The following is a 16,683-nucleotide window of genomic DNA, read 5'->3' as shown; positions in this document are numbered from 1 at the left end:
TTCTGCTACAGCAGGGATGAAAGGTGCATAATAATGACAAGTCATCTGTTTCCTTTCACATTTCAGGGAGTCCCCTGTAGACTGTAGTGTGAACAAATGCAGCAAGCTCGTCGGAGCAGGCACAGAGTCCAACCCCATGAGTTACAGCACCTACATGGATGAGAAGAACGGGCCTCCTCCCAACATGACCACCAATGAGAGGAGAGTCATTGTCCCAGCAGGTACCACCACCATCAAACTCCTTGGGTGATATTTGGACGGTTTTAAATATCGATCTGAATGGATAAAGCTTGTTTGTCTATTCTTTGAGGAGTTCTCTTGCTTTCAAACTATGTGAAAAATAAGGAAAAAAAAATCAGTTTACAGCTAGTGAAAATTCCCTGTGTCCCAGTGTATATTCTATCTTGAATCAGAATAGGAAGTGGGTTATTAGTGCTAATTTTTCCTTTTATTTATTTGTTTACTTATTTGTTTATTTATTTTCCCCCTGGGAATGAAGTGTTTTGGTGTATTGAACCAAATCCACTTCTTGCAGTGTGCTTGAGCAGAACCTGCAGTGCTTCAAGGGATATGCATGGTGCAATCAAGAAGTGCAGTTTGCAAGCAAGGATAGGCACAGAGTGCACCAAAATTAAAACTCCTGTGATGCTCTGCAGGATCCAGATGCACTGTCATGTCATGTTGATTGAAAATGAGCTATTATGTTTTCATTCTTCTGCTGTTAGTAGAAAACTAGAAAAACTATTTTCAGAAACTACATTAACCTTCCAAAAAATAGTGCAGGAGAACATTCCTGTCCAGCTCTGTTTGTATTTGACATCCACATCTGCTGTCTGAAATTGGCAGCATGCATTAAATGCATTTGGATAGTCAAGGATGAAAGCAAACAACCTGGGAAGTCTGAACCTGAAAGAACAGGGAGTCCTTCCTCTGTGAAGTTTACGAACAGCATAGGTATAAACAAGTTAGCTGGGGAACTTCACAGCAAGGGAAATATTATAAGTCAAGCCATGGCCTGATTTACATACCAAAACTTCCACAGATTTCATGGCAGGGTCGGGCTTTTCACACGGCGTGTCAAGGGTTGTAGAATCACAGAATCATTGTGTCTGATTCAAGCAGTTCAATTGCTGGCAGAAAGAAATGTACTCGTGGAATTTAGCTCTGTTTTCTGATCGTGGCTTCACCACGAACAGATGACAATTCCCAAGCATTTGTTTGCCATTTAGGATGAAAAGAAAAAGCTTGAACTGAATGTAGTGAAGGGAAGCCAATAAAAGATTGACAGCAAGTCTCAAAGTACCGTTTAAGCCCTGGTAAGGATCTGCTTAGGCAGGCTGCTAACATAACTGGTGTCAGGATCAGATGCTTTCAGCACCAGCACTGCCCAGAGGGGCTTCAGCTGATACCATCTAAGGCATTATGAGGGATGATAAAGCTGTTCAATATAGAACATTTAGCCTGCTCTCTACCATGCTATCCATTCCTATTGAAAAAAAGATCCAATGTGACCCAACATTCAGGGTTGTTGAAATGTGAGAAATGACTGTTAGTGGCCTTGGTGGAAGGGGAAAAAATCTCTTTGTTGAAGGAAAGTGTAAAAAGATTTTTTTCCCCATGTGAGCATTCACAAATCAAAATCTTGAGGTAGTGTGAAATAGCAATGATTTACCAGACTTTGGAAGACAATAATGACCATCACCCCTCACCAGCCCAAGCACATGTAGCTCACAGCCTGGGACCAAGGCATTATTTTACCACTGAAGTGTGGCAGACTCTTCTTGCCTCTCTGTGAAGCTTAGGTTGCCATCTGTGTGACACCTACATATTTCTGACCCATTTTTCTCTACTACCTTGGGACCTGAGGCATTTGGGCTTTACTGTAGAGGAAGGTACCAGCTTTGACAGCCAGATCAAACTTCTCCAAAATTTGGGCTTGATTTCACAACCCTCCCTAGCTGCAATGGAACATGAATTTGTGGCTTCGGTTTTCAAATGACATACGTGGGGAGAAATAGCACAGGAAACATCTGAAATTGTAGATATGCTCTGAAAGTGACTCTGTAAAAATGGTATCATGGCACAAACTCGTGGTAGGACTTTCTGATCTACTGCTCCTTTCAAAATTCAAAGGACGATTTCTTTTTTTAACTACTGATGCAGCAAACCATCACCATGGGGTCTGAAACTCCAGCCGGGTTCAATCTCTCTCTTACGTCATCATCAGCAATAAAGATTCCACAGCTGGAGCTTTGCTGACAGTTGATAATGATGCATGAGGCAGTATGAAATCCACATTGCCATCCAATAGCTGTGTTGGTTTTACAGAGCTAGCGGAGGGAGAACTGTGTTCTTGTCAGCAGGGTGAACAAATATGACTCAGAGATGCATGGAAAGCTGTTTTGTTTAAGCAATAATTTTTGTTTCAGAGTCACTTTGCTGACCAGAAATACCACTATCTTCATACTTTAAAATGCCATCTGTTGAGACTTTGCAATGCACTTGCAAAGGATGGTGTGACTTAAATGGCACTGATGTAACTAAACAGTATTGCAGAACTGAAGCTGTGACAAGCATGCACTTTCAAAGGGATGAGCTTGCTTTGGAACTTTTTTTTCCAGAGAGAGAAAGACCACAGTTGAACTCCACTAAGATTGTTCCCAAACAGTATGTATAAGATTAAGGCAGGTGGAAAACCATCAAGTGAGCTTACCCTGCCATGGAGCCAGTGCAGTCTTACAGCACCATGCTTGCTCATCCTGGCAAAATGCATTGATATCAATAAATTAAATCCACTTGGCTGTGGAAACAATGGTTAATGCTTTGACCGGCTTACACTAAATGCTAGAGGCTTGATGCTCCCATATAATATTAACCTCCTTTGTGCTTTTCTGGCAGATCCCACTCTATGGACCCAGGAACACGTGCGCCAGTGGCTGGAATGGGCCATAAAAGAGTATGGATTAATGGAGATTGACACCACCTTCTTCCAGAATATGGATGGCAAAGAGCTCTGCAAAATGAACAAGGATGACTTCCTCCGAACCACCTCCCTCTACAACACAGAAGTTCTGTTGTCTCACCTCAGTTACCTCAGGGAAAGTAAGTACCACCCTGACTCATTCTAGCCCTGGTGTGACATGCTAATAAAGCTACACATGAGTATTGAAGTTCTAGTGCTCCTTTTGCAGACAAATACCTGCATATAGGATAAGGGGGAAAAGAATAGAGAAAGCCAAACAGCAAAAGCAAACAAGGAAGAGAGGAATAAAAATTGGGTTGGAAAGCTAATGATAACCTAGATGGAGTTAGTGGAGCTACAGGATATCAGGGAGGTGAAGAACTGAGCAGAACTCTTAAGATTAGATAATCTTACAGATAACAAAAACATCTGTGGCTATATGATAAAAACACAACCATTTTCTGAAGAAATTAAACCAAACATGAGCTGATGTGTCACCAGCAAATTGTTCTGTAACTTGCATGGTTTCTGAAAGTCTTCTCTTCATCTACAGAGTGGAAACATTCCCTTTCTTCACAAAGGTGTGCTGAAGATAATTGTGTTATGATGAGACCAGAGAACAGGAGCTCATGCAGTTTTCATAGGGTTTAGTTATTTGAGGACTAAAAAATCAGAGGAAAGTGTCATAAAGCATGGTGGGAGGGCAGGCAGAGAAAATAAAAATCGTGTTTTCTCCATTGGGAAATCAAATTGTGATGTAAAGGCAGCTGAATCTCTCTCCATCTGGCCATTTCAATAAAGCTCCGAGACAGCATTTATTTAGGGTGTTTTCTTCAAGCTATTCATCAATGGTCTCTCCCTGCCTCTGCTAAAATCAGTGGGAGTTTTACAGATTACAGTGGGACAGGAGTCAGATCACAGACGGGTGCCTCTGTAAGCCCCACCTTTATTTTGTTTGAGAAGCTGAGCCAACAAAATGATTCACAACAAATAAGCAAATTGTTGGATCTAAGCAGTTATTGTCCCTTGTGACTTCACAATAAAAAAAATTCCCATCCAAATTTCATCCCGTTTCATCAGCAAAGTTTCATCAGCAAAGAGCTTCTAGTTCATGGAACACTTCAAGATTACTGCAGAGGCAAACAGCTTTCTAGATAAGGTTTGCATTCAGAATTACACATTAAGGGAAATCTTAAGGCTGCTTTGTGAAGCCAGTGTTGCTCTGAGCAAACCTGCTGACTTCAGCTGGGCAAAGCAGACGCTGCGGAACCTGAAATGTTTTCAAATTCCCACAAGATAAATACTCAAGTGAGACCCTTACTTTTGAATTGTCTGATTGATAAGATTTGAGGATTCATAGAAAGAGATAAAATAAGATTTGTATGGTTTTTGAATCAAAGAAAGATGTGAAATTTGAAAAGGCTGACAAAACAATTGAATTATTTGGTTGCTTTAGCTCCTGAGAGCATCTTCAGTGATAGCCATCACCTGGGCTGCTGGTGACATCGGTATTGGAGGAATTGCATCCTCCAATAAGTCTGAAGACCTGGACTGAATTGTTGCCTTTACCATTTGCTGCCTTCCCTCTGTTTCAGAGTAAATTCCTGATTGAACCTAACTTAAGATATCTGAAGTACATTAGAATATGTACTTCATATATGCAGTATCTGAAGTAAAATAGAAGCCTGGTCACATTGGTCTCCAAACCAGCAGTGCACACTGAAATCCAGGCTGGCAGACCCCTAATTCACACATCACATTTAAAGCCTGAAGCTGAACCTTTGCCTGAGTTTCTCTGCACTTCCATTCTACTTTTCCTGGAGCAGAGCTAGCTTCCTCCTCAGTCTTCTTCATGTCCTGTCTATTGATATGGCAAATCTGCAGAATGGGGTCTGTGCCTCTTATTTCTCAAGACCCAGCACGATGGAGTCCTATCATGGAACATGCAACTGCTGCCGTAATACATCTGAATAATAATTATAAAAGTATAATGTTCTGCTAAGGGAATGTCTATAATGATTTCCATGCTATTAAGCTAGTGTAAAACCCAAGGAACTTTGCTGGATTCAGACAAATTAGTTACTTCATTTTTACCAGGATGCATACAAGAGCAGAATTCAATCCCAGTCCATCCCTAGCTTTTATGATTATAGATTTCTTGCTGTTCAGCCCCTTGGGCTGTTCTAAGACGTCACACAAAAGCTGTCCTTATTAAAGCAAGCTCCTGTCTGAGTGGAGGTCAGGCAGTCTCTGAAGAGCATTCCTTTCCATGCAGCTGTTGCTAGTGCTGCCTAATGACAGTCTGGTTTCTGGATTGCTGGTTAACTCCCTCACGGAGTAACGCCTTCGAAAGGAGCTTATTGTTTTTCCAGACTGATTTCCAGCGGATGTTTAGTGCCGAGCCTCTGAGCTCAGTGCCATAGGGAGATGGGCTTTTTTCTTGTATTTTCTCCTCTTGTAAGGCTGTTTGTTCCAGAGACATCCAGCTAAGTAACTGTAGGGTGGAGAAGATGTGATGGCAATGAAACGCAGGAGAACTTTGGGAAATTGGGGGTCCATGGGCTACACTACATCTGCACAGTCTCTTTTTGAAAGACATTTGTACCTGTCAGGATCTTAAACTGTATTTGTGGTGACTAAAGGACCCTCAGCTTTGGTGTTTGTTTTCCAAAACCAAAACTGATCCGGATTTTCTGAGCCTGTTCACTTGTCAGAGACCCACTGAAAATGAGCCTCCTCATTGTCGGCATTTTACATCGTAGGTCAGGGTAAAAGCGTGATGAAGTGAGTCATCTTGGATTGAAAAAATTAACTGGTAACATCTGCAAGACCTCAACAAAAGCTTCATCTTAGAAGGTTCGGGTGAGCTATTTCATATAGATGAGAATTAAACTCACATCACACAGTACCTTCAGCTTTCAGACAAAATTTTGGTCTGGACCAGAGCTCTACGGTTGTTTCCTGTTTCCGTAACCTATTAAAGCAGTCAGAAATTCAGACATTTCTGACCCTTAAGAAATTTCAGACCCACAGAACCAGGTTCTGTAACCCTCTATCCTTCGCCATGTTCAAAACAGCCCTTCCTATTTTTCCAGGAAATACTGGTCTTGCCCCCAGAGCAATCCTATTTCTTTAAGCATTTCTTCAGGTTTCCTCTCTGGGGTTGTGAAGCCATGCCTTGGCCCTTTCTTCTTGCTCTTCTCTCTGTACCTTCAGACTGCAGACTGACTGACTGCTGTGTCAGTATCATTTTAAAGCAAAGTCAGCCTGGTGAAGCTTCTCCAGCCATGCAGCGGGCAGTGGGAAGGGAGATTAGAATGTTTTCATGCTATGCTTGGGATGAACATCAAAAGAAACCGGAACTGTCACCTCCTGTCCTTTTCCTCTCTAGTTATGGGGGGTCAGTTTGTGTGGTGTGTACAAACAAAAAGAGCATGAAGGGGAAAGAATGAGACTGCGGCTAGGAGCAGAAGCAGAAAACTGCTTTGTGGTTTTGATTCGTGTATTAATGCCAAACAAAACTATACAGCTAAATGCAGCAGACCCCTGATTCTACCAGGAGATGAGGAGGGAAGCCCACATGGCCTTCGGAAGGTCAGGATAAAAAAACACTTCCCATTTAAGCAGATTTCAGGAATGTGAAACCAAGATATTCCTGAATATTGGAAGACAAGCTGCTTTCTGAAAAGGCTTTACGGAGAAAGAATGCTGCTTCCCTGCTTCTCACTCCTTTTCCTTCTTACTACTTAATTAATACAGGAGAAATAAAAGAAAGGATAACTACAAGATAATGTCTGATACTAATTACAAGAGAATAGCACTGCACTTAAAGCAGTGTTTGCAGAAAGGACAGATTTTATCCAAGCTGTCACTGACCCACTGAGGGGTAGAGGAAGTAATAGCAAAATGAAAACTCATCTCAGCCAAAGTTTTGCCCAAAAATGAGTAAGGGAGGGAGCAGCCTGGCCTCTGTCTGTCTGTCTGCTTCTCTCTGCCTTGATCTGTGTCTCTGGCTTTCTCCCTTTTCCTCCTTCATTGAAACCCCTTAATAGGAAACACATTTCCTTTTCTGTGGTGTTCCCACCAGAAACCTCAGACTGTCGGGCAAAGGTGAGAACTTTTAGCAATTAAACTGGGGGAGGTGCCGTCCCTTTCCAGTGGCCTGGGCTGCATTTTTTAGCATAAAGTAGCTGTAGGTTGGTCCTACAAGCTTGTTCAGCGCTATTCATCACCCCACCCCCACCTCAGTACAGGCATTTGCAGCCTATTTAGTCATAGAAAGCTGTTTCTGAATTCCCCAGCACTTCCCTGTCTGGCTGGGACAAGCCAGGCTGGGTGTTGCATTTAAAATCTCTTTCAAATAACCTAAAAAGGGGAGAGTGGTGGGCAGGAGCTTCCCCACAGAAAGAACATCTGATGAAAACGTGAGAAAGCTGCGGACAAAGCTGCTGCAATTCCTCCAGCAGTAGCCAAACAGCAGTTAAACCCAGAATATTTACACCAACCACTTTAGCTATCTGTAACCTTCACATTCAAGCTACCCTAGGGATCCTTTTGAACCTTCCCTCCTGGTTTACCATGTTATCCACCCTGGTTTTTCAAAACATCCTTTGACTTGAAGCACTTGGTAGCATCCTTCCACCACTCTTAATGAGTTGGCTTTGTTCTCCCAGTTAGTACAATCCTGCTTTCCAATGCCTTCTACTTCTGTGTACTTGCTCTCCTGTGCATGTCTTTGGCTTTGCTTTTGGGCAGGAGAAGGAATCCGTAGGAACACAGGACTAATAAGGTCCAACACCTGCAATGGCTGTTACTTCTGGCAGCGATCTGCCTAATCCCCCTCTCTCCAAGGAAAGTAAGACACCCTGTGAATGCTATTGAGGGGCAAGTGAGGTCAATGTTATTTGGGATCATGTGGATTAGAGGAATTGGGGGCTGCATGGCTTAGTCACAAGATCCTAATCACACAGCGCTGGTGTACCTGCAAAAGAGGTATTCTCAGTCCTGCAAAAGAATCTGGGGCAGCATATGATATGCAGAAATCTATAGTTTGCTATGCACTGCCTAGGACCAAGAGCACGTAGAACCCTAGCTGGGACTTACACAGGTTGTGTAAATGAGAAGAGCAGAACACGTTTCTAGGAGTGTTTCTCACCTTAACACACCCACTGCAGGACTGCTGCCCTGCTCCAGCATCGCTCCGTACCAAGCAGGGCTCCTGCTAAGAGTGTCACTGCCTGATGCAGTGGAAACATTTTCAAAGAGCTGTAGGAAAAGTGAGCCTAGAAGATTATGCAGGGTAAACACATATAACGAGACAACCATGAAATGTCCATTACATGCTGGCTTCCAAGAACTCACAGGGCCTCTTCCTCCACTTCCAGAGGAGATTGCAGGAGAATCAAAATGTAATGTTTAGAAAGGAATATTTGCACCACAGACAGAGCAAAACATAAAACCTTCCAAATGAGTTCATCTTTGTGCTCCTCTTGGATATTTTTGTTTTGGATTAGAAAGGTCTTTGAACCAAGAAAGCTCCCCTCCAGAAATCATGGCAAATGCTGGAATACCAATCAGATTGTGCAGCTGTCAGCCCAAAACCAAGCATGTGACACTCTAAAAATGTTCAGATCCTGACAGTGCAATTCATTTCACTTCTTCTGTATGTTCCTCAAACGGGAATGTTCTCTATCACAGCTAGAGAAAGAGGAAAGCTTCTTCCTTACCCCATAATATAAGCTGTGCCACAGTCGTTTCTAGAATCCCTGCTGTGCTACATGCAGCACCTGTGTAAATGCACTGCACAACCTCCTCCTGTTGTATCAGTTTTCAGCAGAGAACCTCGAAGTGCTTTGTGTAGGAGGCAAACTGCTTTGCCCTGATTCCTGAGTGGAGAAACAGTAGCACTTGTGACATGCAGCAGCCGTATTTTGAAATAACCTTGTATCTCTCACAGAAATTGTGTCTAATTGCCTGAAAATATTGGCCTTTGAATTCCAGCGGCAGTGTTTTCTACCAGCCTGAATGGTTTTCCCACTGGCAGAGTACATTCAAACTGCAATAACTCCTTTTCTTTTCACTATAGGTAGCTCACTGCTGGTCTACAACACTCCATCCCACGCAGAAGCTTCCTCACGTCTTGCCACCAAAGAAGGTCAGTCTTTTGCATATAAATACCCTGGCTTCCTGTGCTCATGGAATGATTTTGATTGGATTAAAAGTACGCCTTTTTTTAAACAATGTACTTGGCATGAAAACATTGTCATCTGTGCATACACTATCTGTTTAAATTGGAATAATTCACAGTTTGGAAGCTCCACCCATGCTGAAAATCTCATCTCTGCTTCTCTGGCCGACAACGTGGCATGAAATTCCTATCTGTCATTTTCACACTTGGGTATTGCTGAGTTGATGAGCTGATGGTGTGTTTTCTGTTCTTTATATGAAACAGTTTTAAACCTCAGATACACAACTAAGATTAATACAGTATTTCTCTGAGTAAGTTTGTAGATGAAGGCATCAGATCTTAGAATCATAGAATCATAGAATGGCCTGGGTTGGAAAGGACCTTAATGACCATCTAGTTTCACCCCCTGCTGTGTGCAGGGAAATCTCACAATAAATTCCATTACTGAATAAAGGCAACTCAGATGCTCCAAAGCCACTTGTGAAAACCACACAGATTAAAAGTTACTGCCATACTTTTGCCCTGTCCAGCTTCTGAGCCACTTAAACATCCTTCAGACAGTTTTTCTGGGTTTTCTTTTGCAGGCACAGTTCTAATCCTTTTTCTCACTTTTAATGAAAACCTGGTTTCTCAGGGACAATGACATTATGACAGTTGGTGTGATGAGTATGACACACAAACCTCATCTTAGATAAGATGGGAAGTCACAGTCAAACAGCTGACTTGCTGAAGGCCAAGTAGGGCATCAGAGTCCAAAAGTCTGGTTCTGTACTCAGTAACAGGTTGTGTAGGGCTGCCAGCCTCCAGTCAAGTCTTTCTTTCACTTAGCTTTAAGTGCAGAAACATTGTCTTTGTTCACTTAACAGTGATCAGTGCCTCCATTTGAAAAAACTTGAGTGGAAAGTGTGAAATTTCACATCTGCCATATGAGATAACCCACCCAGAAGCCGTGTGCTCTCATTCTGAGACAGTTTCCTCACCCAGAGTATGAACATTTCTGTGCTTTTCAGGAGAACATGGTTTCATTGACAAACCACAAGTTTGTATTTCAGAGCAGAGGGAAAAGGCAGAAAGCTTTTTATGTAAGCAGCTGGAGAGAGAGACAAAACCCCCATTTCACTGCAAGGCTACAGCAAACTGACATCACACTTTTAACAAGCTTCTGCATGGTGTGTCTGGCTAGCACTGCTCTCACAGCCAGCACTTCTCTCTCGTACTACGCTGCATTCCATTCCAACATCTGTCTTGAACCCTGAGCACAATATCAGTGCTGCTTTTTGCAGCAGCCTCTTTTGTCCAGTACATAACCATCCACTGAGCTTTCTGTTCCCTGGCATGCTGTTCTCTCCTTATGAGACAGGCATCAGTTGATAAAATGTGGTACGTTACAAAGGTAAAGCCATTCAGGCCCATCTGTGATTGACTGCTCTGACCCTAACAGTCATCCATTTAAAAATAATACAAGCTTGGCTAGCTCCTATTTGAATAAAGCAGACACACGTGCATGTGCTCCCCCACAGCTTCCCCCATAAAACATACATGCACATCCAAGACTGTTCTTTCTGTCTCAGGCCAGGTGATTGATAAACACAAAGGGAAGAAAGCACTGTTCTTCTTAGTAAAGAGCAATGCTCCATGTAAAATTACCCTCCTCAGAACGTTTTGTACCCTTTGTCTTTCTAAGTAGGGTCTAGAGTAGCTTGGGCAGAAAGAAATTAAAGGGGAAAAACATTTCTCTCCCTCCCTCCATTTTTACTGCCCTCAAGTGTGTTTCTTTAGTGCAGCTGACAGAACTTTGCATTTGATTTCTGTCAGCCAGGCATTTGTACTTTACATGGTACTTTCATCATATGTCAATAAAGGACTAAACACACCCATGGGATACTCAAATAAAAATCAGGAACTAGCATAGAAATGCTGAAATCCCATCTTTTACACTTCCATTTCTTCCTAGAGCGCATACATTTCCTTTACATTTATTTAATGTTTGAATACTGTTGTAGGAGAAACCAACTAATTTCAGTTTAACCAATTCAGTGTAACTGATTCATGCTCCAAATATTATCAGTGAGATAAGATGACAGGATAAGAGATGTGAACATGACAGGCTGACAGATAAGGAACTGGGAGAGCAGAGTCAAGTGTCTTGTCCAATATCCCAGAGGAAACTTGTGATGGACATAAAACTGGACATGGAATTCCTCAGCCTCTGTTGAGTCCATCAGACAAGAAGATTTTCTTTGCTTCCTTTTAAGGCTTTTTAATGGGCTGTGCTCAAGATGGTGGTGAAAAGGAACTTCAAGTTCAAAATGACAATTTTTTTCATAAGTATTTTCTCTTGCTTTACTTTCTTATAACAAAAAGTTTTTTGTTTTTTTTTTTTAATTTTACATTAATGAATCTATTAATCCTGTGAATTTTTCTTCTCTCTACACCTGAACAGGCAAACAAATTTTTCTAACCACTCTCTGCTGAGGATTCAAATGCAGAGCAGGATGAGGTGATGGAATTGTAAAATGCATGTCAGGGACAGGAAGAAAATACTGTTTTCTTCACTCCTCTTGTAATTTTTCTTGCACATTCTCTAGGAGCACACAGTTAATGCACGTAACATGCTTGTGCAAATTCCAGGGAGGAATTGCATGCTCTTTGCATCTGCCTCTATGCTCTATGCAACACGTGCCATTCACACAATGTGAAAACCGACCCACATGGCAAAGAAACACAGACAGGTGCAGTTGTTCCACCTGCTGGGGTGGAAGCTGCGTATGGCTCTGCTCTTCCCCAGCTTGCTATGGACGTGGCAGAGCATCCCTGTGTCATGCAGGAGCACAGGACACCACTTGAGCTGGGATCCACGAGGCAGCACTGCTCTCACAGCTCTGGGTTTCATGCTGCAGCTCTGCAGACACCACTGCTCTGATGCATTGCAGCTGCAGGCTTTGCTCCCTTTTTGCTTTCAGCCTTCTGCCCACTTCTCTTCTGCATTGCCAGTTCTTTATATGCGTCAGCAGAACCTGTGGCACTGCTTTCTAAGGGTTAAACTGCTTTCATGGCAGAAACGGACACTGTAAATTTAGACAGCTTTTGTGCAAAGCTGTTCCTTTTGTTCTCAGATCACATAGGTGGAATCGTGGTTGTGTTCAAAGGAGTCTTGTTGTTGCCCGAGCTCCTCAGTCTCATAAACACTCAAAAGTATGGTATTTAGCGTCATTGGTACAAATTGTCTTCAGCTGCCTTTGAGAAAGAAATTGCTCTAATGAAAATCACCAGTATTTTTTGGCGAGAGAACAATTTTCTGGAAAATGAAACGAGGTTGCTCTCATTGCTGAATGGAAAGATTTGTGTCCCTCTCCAAGCACTCTGCTAGAGAGATGGTCTGCTTCATTTTCCGTGACTGGGGTAATGACTGACCTACTGCAGGTACTGGAGACACTGGAGAAGAATCTGAGACTGCATTATCTGCCTCGGTCCGTGGAGATTTTAAATTGCTCACCTTCAGAATGCTGTCATTTAACCAGGTTTCCATAGGGAAATGGGAGGTGTATTCACATTTAGAAGGCCAAAGAGTTGTGTCTTGTATAGTTGTGACTGTTCTGGCCTCGGGCCAGTACATCTTTAAAGCCTGTACTTACTTCTAAGCATGTTGGGGTCTGCAGAACTGACATGTTTAATACTCAGGCCAAAGTGCTGTGGAGGGTTTGAACCAGGTGCCAATCTCTTAGCAGCAGTGCTGGCAGATTCCAGAGAGGAATCATTATGTGTCAGTGTTAAAATTACTTTCATGAAAAATTATAGGAGCATGTGGGTGTTTGCTTCCAGCTTACAGGTTAGGGAGGGTCTCGTTGAAGGCTGGGCTCAGCACAGGTCTTCATCCCTGCTCAGCCTATGGCAATGCAGTCAGCTGGAATAGCAGCAGATCAGGATGAGCTAAAAGCCTCCTAAATCCAACCTCTACTCAGGCGTCTGTCTGCCTCTGCAGAAGGGTACAGGAAAAGCTGATGCACTACTTTGAATTTCAGAGACAGATTTGCACATGAATACATGAATGTAAGAGACAAATGTTAAGGAGTTAGTCTGTGGCTGTTACATGCTTATGTTTGCGTTATGGAAGTGCTTGTGGGAACACTGAATATTTCTGTTTGGATATAAGCTGTACTTGCGTATACGTTCTGTTTAGCTGTTGGCAGATTGAAAAAGATAATCAAACCTGTGAGCTCTGAACACAGTGTGAGTTTGGACCCATGTTCATTATGAGCTCCTAGGGAAAAGTCTCCTGATTTTGGAGCGTTTATAACATCTCTCTTGTGCAAATTCCTCAGTACCTCAAAAGTAAGTCCAAGCTGCAGCTTCACAGCAGCCTTCTCTTTCCCACTCCTCTCTTTCCCAGCAGTTTCCTTTATATTGCTAGAAACATTAAAATTTTACCACTCCCACTTCCAAATTTTGGGTAACAGGTTCAGCAGTTTTTGGGACAGGATTGAGGGGGGCAAACAGCACAATTAGCCTGCTTGCACAAGCACAGTTCCCACAGGAAAACAGCCTGAAACTCCTGCATGAAATTCTTCTCTCAGGAAGGCCATTTTTCAGGTCTAAAAGATTGCCACGTGAAAAATACTGACCACTTTTAGTAAACTCTTCTCCAAGTGTGTCAGCAAGACCCCCTGCTCACAGCAAAGGTTACAAACCCTCTGGAGTTATTCATGTCAGAGAGGGCAGTTGCAGCTCCGTGCCTTCTCAGCTCCTGTGTGTGCATTTGTTGGTGATATCTGTGTGTTTGGTGGTGAAATAACCCTCACCCGTTTTTAGTTCATGGCAGAAGAAGGGGAGGCTTTTTGGTGCTTCTTTTAATGTGACCGTGTGGCCGAAGCAGGGATTTATGATTTCAGGAGAGACAGTAGCTAGCGCTCTTGGATTTTTCTTTTTTCTTACTTTTTTTTTAATTGTTTTCCTTTGAAATTCCAGAGTTAGTGTTTTGTCTGCTTTCTCCCTGACCCTCTTCAGAGGCAGGCGTGTGTTTTTTCACCAGAAAAACTGGAAACAAAGAATCGTTGTCTTTAAGCTGTAGCAGGCAGGAAACCCAACTCACAAGGGATCACCCTGAGCCAGCGCTGTCCCAGAGTAGACTCCAGTTCTCTGAATTCAACCTGACAGCTTGTCTGGAGCACTTTCTAAGTAACCATTATCCTTCCTTTTCTCCCAGCAAAAGAGCTATTATTTTTTTGCCTAGGGTGCACTGCAAGCACTGTTTTTGCACATGTGTGGGGGGTTACATGTTTGCTGGGCTGCAGTCCCTCCCACCAAAAGCTCTTGGAAGCACTTGGGTTGTTTCCTAAGACAAGAGTAAATGTATTTCCTGGTACTGGGTTAAATGCTGTAAATGGGCATTTGCTGTAGAAATGTTTGCTGCAAAGCTTGTGCATGTCTGTTTTTCCCTTCCCTTCCCTTCCCTTCCCTTCCCTTCCCTTCCCTTCCCTTCCCTTCCCTTCCCTTCCCTTCCCTTCCCTTCCCTTCCCTTCCCTTCCCTTCCCTTCCCTTCCCTTCCCTTCCCTTCCCTTCCCTTCCCTTCCCTTCCCTTCCCTTCCCTTCCCTTCCCTTCCCTTCCCTTCCCTTCCCTTCCCTTCCCTTCCCTTCCCTTCCCTTCCCTTCCCTTCCCTTCCCTTCCCTTCCCTTTTCTCCTATGTGCTTACTGCTGTGTCGAGCTTTTTTCTCTTTGAGTGCACATTTCTTCTTCTTTACTTCTCCATTTGTGTTTGTGATTTTCAACACGTATGTACTCCAAACTCATCAACCATTCCCTTCCCCCCCATCAGATTAGTTCTATGCCTGTGCAGTGCTGTTTGCATAGTGATGCACATTAGTCTGTGTGTTTTGGATGAACACGTAGATAGATGTGCAAGGGCATCCACTACCATGCAACAGTGTGACTGCATTATTGCTCTGCAGCATGCCTGTCTGCACGTGGCTCTTCATCTGCAGCCCCACACGGTTCCATAGTGTGTGTGTGTGACTGAGTGTTGGCTGAAAAGTGTCTGCTTTTCAGTGCTGGCTCAGGGAGGGGTTCTTAGGACGCAGCCTTCATCATGGGCTGCACACTGGGACTTCTGCTGCCGTTATTAAAAAAAAAAAAAGCAACAACAACAGAAATTCTCACTGCTTCCTCCTTTTCTTTCTAACTTGTCTTTGTAAGCATTGTGCGGGTAACTCAGACGTGAATCAGGAAGTTGCACTGCTGCACAGCTCAGGGATGTTTTTCTAGCCACGCTCGCACAACTGGGGGCTGTCGCCTGTGACTCAAAGCAAACAGGGAACGACTCCAAAGTTTGGAGGTCAGAGCCCTCCAGAGTGGGGGAGTAGAGCTGCAGGCTCCAGAGCTGTGCAGGAGCTCCTTTGGTCACCCTTTGGAAATCCTGAACCCTCATTTTGTTCATGCATTCTGCCAAGCTCCAGTTCCTGGCTGATACTGGGAAGAAGCCAGCTTTGGGCAAGGTGCTTAGATCCAAAGCTAAACCCAGAGTGGGAGTTTCACTGGGAAAAGCTGATCTCTCTGATCTGTATTTCACTAAAGATAGCAGTGCATAACAGAGCTTTTAGCTGCTTCCAGTGATTCTATTTGTGAATCCTGCTCTTCACATGCATGCTCTGCAGCAGATCTCTTGTGTAAATCCAGCTGTCCCCTTTGTCCCTTCTCACCTGGTTTGAGGTGACTTCTTGTCAAAAAGGCAATGTCGTTCCAAGTCTTGGCTTTGCTCTCTGTGTCAGTTTCTCTGTTTTGCAACAGGTTAATAGCAATGTAGAGCTGTTTGATAATTAAAAATGTTTATTCGGTTTTCAAATTGTGAAATAATCAAATAGTCTGATAACGGAACTGTACAGAAGTTATTTTGAAATACTTTTGCACTCAGCTAGTTGCTTCCCCTTACTGGAGAGACTTGGAAGTACTTAATTCCACATACGATCCCTGTGCTGGTGAATTTTTAGCAGAAGGAGCAAAGTATTCTGCTCTTGAAGTAGAAACAAATGAGTTTTGTGCTCAGAGGCACTGGAATGTCTTCCATAATCATGAGAACAGTCATAGTAATGTTGGCTGCTAGTGACACAGTGTGACATATGGCATACATGCTAACTAATTATTTTAATTAGCAGAAATAGTGAATTGAAAATAATTCAGTGCAATTCATACTGTGGGTGAGGTTCCAAGCTCTCCCTCATAGCTCATGCCTGGGTGTGTGCTATTGGGCTAAACGTTGCAGGAAGGCAAGCACTGATGTGCACCAACTGTTTGAATAGGTCACAGGACTCCTCACACTCTGCTCTGCTTTCTACTTCAGTTCTACCATCTTTGCCACACAGTGCCAAACCTCCTGCAGATGGAGCCTTACACCTTTGCCCTGAGAAAAGCTTTGTGTAAGAAAATCTCATGCTGCTGACACTGTAAGGTTTTGTACCACCTTAGCACTCACACTTTGAGCCTGAGTGGGCTTGGGAAGACCCTTGCTGACTCTCTAACCTTTATGTTTGCTGCCATGATTTA

The 16,683-nt window shown here is 43.2% G+C and overlaps 1 protein-coding gene across 4 annotated transcripts in view; it reads left to right on the top strand.

The window, feature by feature from the left end:
- Nucleotides 1-16,683, top strand: part of FLI1 (Fli-1 proto-oncogene, ETS transcription factor) — a 79,496-nt gene that overhangs the window by 54,593 nt on the left and 8,220 nt on the right. For all 4 annotated transcript variants that reach the window (XM_090123409.1, XM_090123410.1, XM_090123411.1 and 1 more), the window contains 3 exons: nt 67-221; nt 2,899-3,102; nt 9,048-9,116. In XM_090123409.1, the coding sequence (XP_089979535.1) occupies nt 67-221; nt 2,899-3,102; nt 9,048-9,116 (428 nt within the window). The remainder of the gene's footprint in view (nt 1-66; nt 222-2,898; nt 3,103-9,047; nt 9,117-16,683) is intronic.

Source organism: Phasianus colchicus, chromosome 23, assembly GCF_987193195.1.
Source record: "Phasianus colchicus chromosome 23, bPhaCol1.hap1.1, whole genome shotgun sequence".
Classification (NCBI taxonomy): domain Eukaryota; kingdom Metazoa; phylum Chordata; class Aves; order Galliformes; family Phasianidae; genus Phasianus; species Phasianus colchicus.
The sequence above is the reverse complement of the archived record's forward strand: the minus strand, read 5'-3'. Positions and strand labels throughout refer to the sequence as shown.